Source organism: Triticum urartu, chromosome 7A (assembly GCF_056163025.1).
Source record: "Triticum urartu cultivar PI428250 chromosome 7A, HENAU_Tu73, whole genome shotgun sequence".
NCBI classification, from domain to species: Eukaryota; Viridiplantae; Streptophyta; class Magnoliopsida; order Poales; family Poaceae; genus Triticum; species Triticum urartu.
Genome location: NC_141879.1, coordinates 1614428 through 1625414, shown reverse-complemented (window position 1 = coordinate 1625414; position 10987 = coordinate 1614428). Strand labels below are relative to the sequence as shown.

The following is a 10987-nucleotide window of genomic DNA, read 5'->3' as shown; positions in this document are numbered from 1 at the left end:
AATTCCATTCAACCAAGAGGAAGTCACTCGACGATACAAGGAATCACTCAGAGTAGAGAAGGCTTAACGTCACTCAGGATGGCAATGGTCAGGCATTCACTCCGTAGTCTTAAAGATCATTTATATCATTTAATTAGTGGCATTACCAGTAACGCCTTACCTTAATGTACATTGAACCCTTTGTAACGTGGGCTGGCCGGGGTCCTGGCGCACTCTATATAAGCCACCCCCCTCCACTGGCACAAGGGTTCGCACCCCCTGTAACTTCACGCATAATCCAGTCGACCAAGCCTCCGGGCACCGAGACGTAGGGCTGTTACTTCCTCCGAGAAGGGCCTGAACTCATAAATCTTGCATGCACAATCTCACCGTAGCTAGGATCTTGTATGCTCCTACATACCCCCTATTCTACTGTCAAACTTACTCCCACGACAACCTGATCAGTCGTTGCGCGGGCCTTCGTCGGTTCCTGTGAAGATCCTACCTGAGCATGCGCGCCTCTTTGCCGATCGAGCATCAGGCTGCCGCTGTGTCGCCCCGTCGGGCCGCAGTACCGCCGCCCCGTGGTTTTGTCACGGCTGCATCGACACATGTGTCGCCGCTACATCACCCCTTCGGGCCGTAGTGCCGCTATACGCGATCCCCCCCGCCGCCCCGGGGTCTTCCCCGTTGCCCTAACGTGCCCGCCGCCGCTGCATCGCCCCTTTGGGCTCTAGCACCGCGGCCCGCGGTCCACTCCACCGTCACCGTGCATTGACCTCCCGTGGTATGCGTCGCGCCGTCTCCCTTTGGCGTGGGAACGCCACCGTCCGCGCCGGTCTTTGTCACGGCCGCTGCACTCCTAACCTAGCCGCTGCCGCCGCTGCTACCTCCGTAGCTGCCACCGCCGCCCGTCCACCTTGTTCGTCTTCGTCCAGCACCACCACGTCGACAGCGTCGCCGTCATCTACCCCGACCACTTCGTCTACTCCGATCACCTTTGGTGACATCGGCCCCGCACCAATGGACGCCTCAATCGTCGTCGAGTTCTTCTCTGCTGGCCCCTCCGACTTCTTCGACATGGCGTACAGCTCGTGCAGGTCCCTCATCTATGCATGCCCGATGCTGGCAACACCAGTGCGTGCCTCATCTACTTCGACACCACTGCGCCCATGCTAACTCGGCGCCTCCTTGCACCTGCGGCTCCACGGCGACTTCCTCGACACCGGCTACCCCGACTCGACATCAACCACGACATTCTTTGCATGGCTACCTCGACCACGGCTACAGCACCCTACGCTCTCGGCTACCTCGACAACGGCACAAAGGGCTACCGCCTTGCTTGAGCAACCTCGTCGGTTGCCACTCCAGTCACGACTCCACGATGCATCGACCGTTACGACTGGGGGGGGGGGGGGGGGTGGTCCGTGGGCTTGCCATCGGTTTCTTCTCCAGTCTCACCGTCTACGTCGCTACCGTTGTGACTGTGGGGGGGATGTTGAGTATATTGATTCATTAGGAAACATAAGGTAGACTAGGATTTGTCCTGCCTTGTCTTGTACTCCAAGTTGATCATTGTACTCCTATATATATGCTCACGAGCCTCAACCAATACATCCAACAATTCCATCAAACCTCTCTCTCCCTTTTAACAATTAGTATTAGTGACTGCGTGGAGAAGTTCTACATTGAGAATAAATCATTGATTAAACTGGTGAAGCAAATTTCTTGGGAGTCTCAAATTAGTAGTATTAGTGGTATAATTATTTCATTTCTGACAATCACTATCACATCATGCATGGTATATATGCCTTCCGTCTGCTAGTCCGTAGTACATGTCTGGTCCTATGGCTCAATGGCGGGATTATGTGGGGGCGTGCTGGCGGGGATGTGCAGTGCTCAAGTATAGGGTTGCGAGAAGGATTAGGGCTGCGGAATTGATGAGGTCAAGCAGTCTGGGAAAAAGGAAGAGATTTTACTCCAAGGATGAATGGACGGCTATATTTAAGAGTCAGGGCCGCCGAGGAGTAAAAAGTTCACTCCTTAGATGGACGGGCGTTTTGGCTCCTGAGAGCATTTGCTCCCAGATGAACATTATCGAACAACAAGTTGTAAAATGTTTTAAAATAATTATATTATTTTTAGGATGTTGGTGTTAGTGTCGCAAGCATGCTTGACAAATTTTATGCGAAACATAGCAGTAGTGTTTCGTCGGTGAAAAAAAAATTAGGATGACCAAACTGGATTTCTGACTTCTCTAGCATCTAGTATAAAGAAATCGGTTATGCGCAATTTAAAGTTGTGAAGTTGGGATTTTACTCTTGTAATGCTTTTTAGGCGATGGGTTAGAGATGCTCAGATATTATTTTATTTCTGAGACCATCGCAATCAAATCATTGTACGAGCATTTTACAAATGGGTGTGGTTATATTTCAATGGAACTGAGACTTAAACCAAGTCTCAATTAAATTACATAATTTATAAAAAAGAATTATACTAATATACTCACGTAAGATCTTATAAATATAGTACTGACTGAGATTTTGTTAAGTCTCAATGGACTTAGCAATCCCGATTATATATAAATAGGCCTTATGTATGCTAGTCTGTAGTACATCCGACCTCGACCTGAACACTTGGCCCGATAGCAACTGCTCGGAGACATTCTGGTCTCATGTCCTCAACGCCACATCTGTTGAGCATCAGAAAGGTGTCCAGTCTCTCACCATATTCATCTCATGGGAGCTTTGGCTCGAACGCAACCGCAGAGTGTTCCAGAAGAAGACAACCGCACCCTCGGCCATCCTCCAGGCAGTTCGGGGATCCTTGGAATCATGGAGGCTGGCGGGAGGAAGATGCATGCAGCACCCCTTTGGGCATGAGAGAGCACCCTACCCACTGTGTTCCCTAGGGCCTCTTTCTTTTCTCTGAACTTCTTCCTTCAGACCGTGCGTACGGCATTGTAAATATTGCTCCCTACCTCATAATATTAAAATCCAGCAGTTGCTGGTAGTTTCAGAAAAAAAATACTCAAAACCGGACAAAACAAAGCAGAACCAAACCAAAAATATATATTCCCTTTAATAGTAGGTATAGATTGTACGTGCTAACTTAAATTCATGTGTACATAACTATAGTTATGCGTAACTTTTTCTATTTTTAATCTTTTTTTGGATTCTATCTTTTAATCTCAACCATAAAAATCAAGATATTTTTTCGCGGGGGCATAAAATTAAAATCAATAGACCATATTTTTTATGCTGAAAGTATACAGATCAAAACAATATATTTATTTATTTGGATGCATGGTGACCTAGGACCTCTAATTTGCTACTCCCTCCGTTCCCAAATATTTGTCTTTCTAGACATTTCAAATGGTTACAACATATGGATGTATGTACTATGTAGCATATTTTAGAGTGTAGATTCACTCATTTTGCTTCGTATGTAGTCATTTATTGAAATCTGTAAAAAAGACAAATATTTAGAAACAGAGGGAGTATAACACAGCCGTGACCATGCAAAAAAATATCAACACAGCCGTGCATAAGTGGGAGTCTATCCGGGAAAAAATGTGGAAGTCTATCGTGAAATATTTGGCTTGTGAACAGCCAATTCAAGAGAGGACGTCCATTGTAGCACAGATAATGTTATCATGTGCATTACCCTTTTTTGACCGAGTGGAGAATTGTCTTCGGTTTGCTATTCCTTGTATACAAACATTTGTACTTTCCTTTTACGTTTAGAGTCCAGATGTGGTTAGTACATCTTTTTTTTCCTAGTATATGTATACGTGACCATGGCTATAGGTGTTTTAGAGTCCGGACGTAGGGATGTGCCTAGTACTTTTTTTTCTAGTACGTGATCATGGCTATATGTGTCATGTATACCTAATAATGTTGTGTGTAACCTTTCAAAACAAACTCAAAACGGGATGAAACAAAGTGGAACCAAACCAAGACTATCTATTCCCTTTAATAGTAGGTATAGATTATATTTTTTTAGGATGTTGGTGTTAGTGTCGCAAGCATGCTTGCCAAATTTTATGTGAAACACAGCAGTAGTGTTTCGTCGGTGAAAAAAACAAATTTAGGGTGACCAAATTGGATTTCTGACTTCTCTAGCATCTATAAGAGATGGGTTAGGCGCAATTTAAAGTAGTGAAGTTGGGATTTCTGAGACCATCGCAATCAAATCGTTGTACGAGCATTTTACAAATGGGTGTGGTTATATTTCAATCGAACTGAGACTTAAACCAAGTCTCAATTAAATTACATAATATATAAAAAAGAATTATACTAATATACTCACGTAAGATCTTATAAATATAGTATTGACTGAGATTTTGTTAAGTCTCAATGGACTTAGCGATCCCGAATATATATAAATAGGCCTTATGTATGCTAGTCTGTAGTACATGCGCGTACCTGCGTCGCTCTCGCCCTTTGGCACACATGGAGCTGCCATCCATCTCGTACCATTTGGCCCTATGCATCTTATTAGCTCTCCTCTACCATGCCGTCCTACGTGCCGCCGTCGCCATCAGGCGTCCCCGCCCGAAGCTGCCTCCCGGTCCGTGGCAGCTTCCGATCATTGGCAGCCTGCACCACCTGTTGCGCGGGCTCCCACACCGCACCATGCGCGACCTCTCCCTCCGACATGGCTCGCTCATGCTGCTCCGCGTGTGCCAGCGCGAGGCCATCGTCGTCTCCTCCGCCGAGGCCGCGAGGGAGATCTACAAGGGCAACGAGGCCGCCTTCTTGGCGCGGCTAAACGGGCCGGGCATCGACGAGCTCTCGAGGCATGGCCAGGGGATCGTCTTCGCGCCCTACGGCGACCACTGGCGGCTGCTCCGCCGGATCCTCATGATGGAGCTGCTCAGCGCGCGGCGAGTCAAGGCGTTCCGACGGATCCGCGAGGAGGAAGCGGCGCGCCTGGTCTCGTCGCTTCAGGTTCAGGCGACGTCGGATGGTCGACTCGTCGTCAACATCGACGAGCGGCTGGAAGAGTTCGTGACAGACTCGGTGGTGCGTGCCATCTTTGGGGACAGGCTACCCGATAGGGCCGTGTTTCTGAGGATGGTGAGGCAAGGAGTGGACCTGTCGTCAATTTTCGACCTCCGGGACCTCTTCCCTTCGTCGTGGCTAGTTCGACTTGTCCGGCGCGGCGGCGGCGGCAAGGCGGAGCGGCACCGTCAGGAGGTGTTCAACGTTATGGACAGCATCCTCAAGAGTCACGAGGAGATGAGGGCAGCCAGGGATGGAGATGACGAGCAGGACATGGTCCAAGTGTTGCTCAGGATCCAGAAAGATGCCAATACGGGAGTTTCCCTAACCGACGGAGACATAAGGGCACTCCTCATAGTAAGCTCTCTCTCTTGTCTCTCTTTCTATTGTTGTTACAACCAAAGGCTTTATATTTAGGCCTCCTCTCTAATACCTAGTTTTTACAGCCTTTAATTTTAATTGATATACTGTATTACTTACTTGTATCCCTCCCAACAGGATGTCTTTGGTGCAGCACTCGACACCACAGCTACTACTCTACAATGGGCCATGGCTGAACTAATGGCGAACCCAAGGGTGATGCGGTGCGTGCAGTCCGAGGTAGATTGTGCTCTCGCAGGACAGGCTACAGTACAAGAGGCCGCACTAAAGAGCATGCAATACCTCAGGGCAGTTATTAAAGAGACCTTGCGACTACACCCTCCTGCCACCATCTTCCCTAGAGTCTGTCTGGGAGACTCCAAGATTCTAGGATATGATGTACCACGAGGGATGATTGTGCTAACCAACACATGGGCAATCTCTAGGGACCCCAAGTATTGGGATGAGCCGGACAAGTTCATGCCAGAGAGGTTCCAAGGCGAGGGTGTTGCCGACTTGAGAGGCATGGACTTCGAGTTCACTCCTTTCGGTGTTGGGCGGCGGATTTGCCCTGGGATTGATTTTGCTTATGCAGAACTTGAGATTGCTTTGGCTAGCCTTCTTTACCATTTTAACTGGGAGCTGCCTCCAGGAGTTGAACCAGGGGAAGTAGACATGACAGAGGAGTTCGGAGTCACTGCTCGAAGGAAGGTCAACCTATTTGTGCGTCCAATTATTCGTGTTCCCCTTAGATGAATTACACTTGCAAAAGCACATGCTCTTACTATAAGTAGCTCACATATGTGTACCTTATGTGATCATAATATGTGTTTGTATTAAACCCCAAGAATACCCCTATGCACCCCGTAGTTTTATATGGCAAAACGGCTGTCATAATGTCTTACATTTCCTTGAATACTTGTAGCTATTTGCTTCCATCTATAATGTCTTTATCTATATATGACAAAGGTTATTGTCACTAATGGTCAAATTATTTGCTCTCATGTATTCCCTAACAGTACACATCTACCATAAGGGATCATTTCAAGGAACTCGATTATTGATCTCCAACCACTGCATTAATATAATGCACACAACCCACAAAATTAACTATTATAACCTTTACCAAAAGAAATAAGGTAAACTCTTCTTTTATTTATTGTTTATTCGGGAAGTTCTTTTTTTGTTGGGAAGTTTACTTTTTTTTGTATGGAAGATTGCCTCGTTGTTGGGAAGTTCACCTTGTTGTGAAAGTTCACTTCTTTACAGTTTTGTTGGGATTTCATTTTTATTTTTTTCCCAACTTCACCAGTCAATGTTATGCAGTTCAATGCATGCAGTTTAGATGGGTTACCTCACCTCGAACTGTTCAGAAAAAATCGCAAAATAGTAATTTTGTAAGTGATAGATAATATTTATGAAAAATCAGTAGCGAACAAGACAGAAAATTTTCTAAATTTGGTATTTGTAAATGCTTTAATGATGGGAGTGCCCATGCATTAGGGTGCCTGCGAAATAACTAGTTGATTATCCAAATTGTTAGAGTTAAGTAACCAAATCAAACCCTATCATGAACCCAAGAAAGTAGCAATGAACTAAATTCAGAATTCTAGTAAGTAGATTGATAAGTTGGCATGAACACAAAAATGGTTTATGGAAAACTTTTAAAATTTATTCATGAATAAATTTGTTAAATAAAATATAGATGTTGCTTATGGTGAACTAAATTCAAACTTATAATGAATGCAGACAAAAACTACCATGATACAGAAAGATCGACTAGGAAACAACTATTTCTCAGGCAACCAAAAATTAGCAAATCACTATCTGCCCCACCTTCGAAGCTGATGGCAGCACTTACATTTAATGTTTGACACATGATCATGGGATAAACAATATCATAGGCAATAATATACTATTGGATCAGGCATTCGGCAGTCATTGCAAAAAAACTAAACTGACACATATATTGGGGAGAAATCGAAAAGGTTTCATTTTGTGATGGCTTGCAATGAGAAAGTAATAATGCTGGTTCACTAGTAGAAAAAGGGGCTTTCGTTCGGGCCTGGCCAGCCCATTAGTCCCGGTATGAACCGGGACTAATGGATGCGTTCGTCCCGGTTCGTGAGCCCAGGAGGCCGGCCGGGGCCTCGTGGGCATTGGTCCCGGCATCGTAGTGCATGTGTTGAACTACGGTAACTACCATGGAGATACCCTGGTAAGATTTTTTACTATTACGACATCCGTGCATCTTTTGCATACTTCTAAAACTAGTACATCATTGCTAACTATGAAGTTATTACTATGTTTTTCAACAGATAATCCCAGAGAATTGTGTGCCTCATTTGATGTATCAGAAAGGTAGCCTTAATGTTTTGAACATACAGCCAGGTCATCCTACGAATCTCAACTGTCCATACCAGATTTCTAAAAGGAATGGAGACATGCAAATCAAAGGATGGAAAAAATGTATGGACAGTCATAAGGAGGTTCTTGGAAGCAAAAGGAAGCGAAACGCAAGAATTGGAGACAGGATGATCTCCATTCTCCATAATGGAGAGTCGGGGTCTATATTGTTTTATGCTATTTTACCTTAAAGAGGGTATTTAGGTCCTACCTAATACTGATGATCATGTGCTAAGAACAATTAAGTAGGGTTGGTTCGATGACTATGAGGATGATGATCGTATGACTTGTTATTAATAACAAGTAGAAGTTGTATGTGATGATTAGTAGACTTTTTATTATATATGATGATGCATGATGCGAGCATGATGCGAGCGGGTGAAATGAACATGGATTGGATTGAAGTGAAGGCAACATGCGTGTGGTGCATGTCGAAAGTAGTACAATCCAAACTTGATCAAGTTAGGATTAGTATGACTTTCGACATGCACCACATGTTGCCTCATTTCAATCTAAGTCATGTTTAGGCATAGCAGTAGCAGTAGCACGGAGATAAGAGATGACACATCTCTCTATCAGCTACCTATACCAACCTAAATTAACCCGCAAAACCCCTAAACCACCTCCTTCCAAAAAAACAGCCCCTGAAATGCTGACGCGTGGAAGCTTATTGGTCCCGGTTGGTGCTACCAACCGGGGCCAAAGGCCCTCGTGCCTGGGCTCGCCGGAGCGGCCACGTGGAGGCCCATCTGTCCCGGTTAGTATAAGAACCGGGACTAAAGGCCTAGGGCATTAGTAACGACCCTTTAGTCCCGGTTCCCCAACCGGGACAGATGGCTCTTTTTCTACTAGTGGTTGTAAGCTGATTTAACTGTGGAATGATGGAGATATGCCCGTACTAACTCTAACATTACTCAGCGCGATAGTTTGGACTGTGTGCCTTTGTCTCTTAGAAATTAGGTGCATGTATGGATAGAAATGGTAATACCACCAGGCCCGGTCGTGAGATTTTGTGGCCCGGCGCGAAACTAGGACACGGGGCCCTAGCATTCCTAGACGCAACCAAAAAAACCATGACATTGGGAGGGGTCTCATCTCAACGACTCGCCGCTTGGCGTGGCCGAAGGGGCCATGATGCACGAGAAATCAAGCGTTGGTTAAATACAACTCAACATGGGTGATTGTATAGGAGATCAAGCAAAATTGCATTTACCATCAAGCAAGCAAAATTGCGCTAACACGCTCTAGCGGATGATGGACCTAATGTTTGATGTACAAAACTGATGGCATGCAAAAATTGTATGACAAAAATTAGCCAAATGACTACTAAACTCGACCTATACAAAAATACTAAAACTAAAGTAAGATATTGAAAAATATACAGCCCTAAACATTGGTTGCGAAACAATTAGCTCTAACTCATAACATGGAATCAACTTTTCCATACTAAAAGACTTAGTATCTGATCGTTATCGAAAAACAAAGATTTAGTACCTGATCCAAAGCGATGGAAACAACAAAACCAACCCATCCATGCTTCGCATTCACCACGTCGCACACCAGGCCGGTAGACCGTAGGGTTGAACTACCTCTCTTCCATTGCGCTTTTAGGGTTGAACTAGATGCGCCGCTACTACAAGTGACGAACGCGGGTATCGATCAATCGATCGCTATGCCAATTCCTGCTAAAAAATCGCTGCCTAACCTAGTCGGCCCACCACACAGACGCTAGAGAAAGCAAGGCCCAAGGCCCAGCTAAAGCCTAATGGCAACATGTCGTCTTTATTCTTCGTAAGATATTGGAGCTCTAATGACGATCTACAAGTTGAGATTTTAGGCATGGGTGCACAGGGGCGCTATTTCCGGGAGCTCCTATGCAGCGCTGCAGGCGCCCGTTAACGATCCAGCGCCTCCAGCGCTGCTAGCATGGGCCGGCCCACTAGCGTGTTGCCCCAGTTTATTTTTTAGTTTTTTTTATATGAAAACAAAAATATGAAATCAAAAGAGGTTTACAGATTTAAAGAAAAAAGGCCCATCCATTTGAAAATAAAATTTCATATATTTAAAAAAGATTCATCAATTTTGAAAAACGTTCGTCAATTTGAAAAAAAGTTCATTCAAATTGAAAAAAAGTTCGTGCAATTTAGCAAAAGTTCATTAAATGTGAAAAAAGTTCATAGAAATTCAAAAAAAATCATTTATTTTTCAAAAAAGTTTGTTGAACTGAAAAAAAAGTTCATAAATATAAAAAAGGTTCATCCATTTTCAAAAGGATGTTCATCAAATTTCAGAAAAGTTCATCGATATTTAAAAAAGTTCATCAATCTGAATGACAACTTTTGAAATTTAGAAAAAGTTCATCGAAATTCAAAAAAGTTCATGGAATTTTCAAAAAAGAAATCGTCAACGTGCGCCTAGATGGGCCGGCCCATTTACAGACACCACAGGCGCCAGTTTACATAAATGCACGTTTACATAAATGCACTTTTGTTTACACTTTCAAATATATATTATTTGAAATATATATATATATATATATATATATATATATATATATATATATATATATATATATATATATATAGTTACTCTATTAATGACCCAAGGTGAAGAATAAGTAATTCCTCACCCCAGTCGATCGACTCGAACAATGGTCACCTGAAATCACAATCCACCGACGTAATTTTACATCATGGAAACGGTTAGCTGGTCCTACGAGCTAGCCACTCCATCCTACTCCCTCCGTTCCGAATTACTTGTCGCAGGTATGGATATATATCTAGATGTATTTTAGTTTTAGATACATTCATTTCTGCGACGAGTAATTTGGAATGAAGGGAGTACTAGAAGAAAACGTGCGAGCAGTTTTCTTATCACTCGACGGCATTCCTCTCTCCCCCGGCCCCTTCCTATCCCTATCGCCATTGCGGAGGCGGCGGCAGCGACGACACCGGAGGGACGACCAGGAGGAGATGGCTACCTCTATTGCACGTGGAGTATTTACCTTTCCCTGTCTCACGCGGCAGCGATCTGGAGGCGATGTGGGCGCTGCAAAGGTCCGGCGCAAGCTCGGCGGCGACAACGAACTTCTCCGGCGCCCCTCCACAATTGGCGGTCCTCCCGGTGGTAAGAAATATTTCCTCCTATTATTCCTCTCTCATCCTCCATGAATTTCTGAATTGTTAGTTCAGGGTTATTTGTTATTGGGAGGGGAGCAAGCACGGGAAGAGGAAGAG

General features: G+C 44.6%; 1 protein-coding gene across 1 annotated transcript; it reads left to right on the top strand.

Annotated features, from left to right (window-relative positions):
* The first annotated feature begins 4411 nt into the window (after positions 1 to 4411).
* Positions 4412 to 6326, top strand: LOC125522687 (desmethyl-deoxy-podophyllotoxin synthase). The gene is made up of 2 exons (XM_048687727.2): positions 4412 to 5342; positions 5484 to 6326. The coding sequence occupies exons 1-2, from the start codon at positions 4434 to 4436 to the stop codon at positions 6099 to 6101; spliced, it is 1527 nt and encodes a 508-aa protein (XP_048543684.1). The 5' UTR covers positions 4412 to 4433; the 3' UTR covers positions 6102 to 6326.
* The last annotated feature ends 4661 nt before the right edge of the window (positions 6327 to 10987 follow it).

What these genes read in the sequence shown, in the direction of transcription:
- LOC125522687 (XM_048687727.2), top strand. Translation starts at nt 4,434, where the DNA reads ATGGAGCTGCCATCCATCTCGTACCATTTGGCCCTATGCATCTTATTA. An exon ending in ACATAAGGGCACTCCTCATA is followed by an intron (nt 5,343 to 5,483) that starts GTAAGCTCTCTC and finishes CCCTCCCAACAG; the next exon opens with GATGTCTTTGGTGCAGCACT.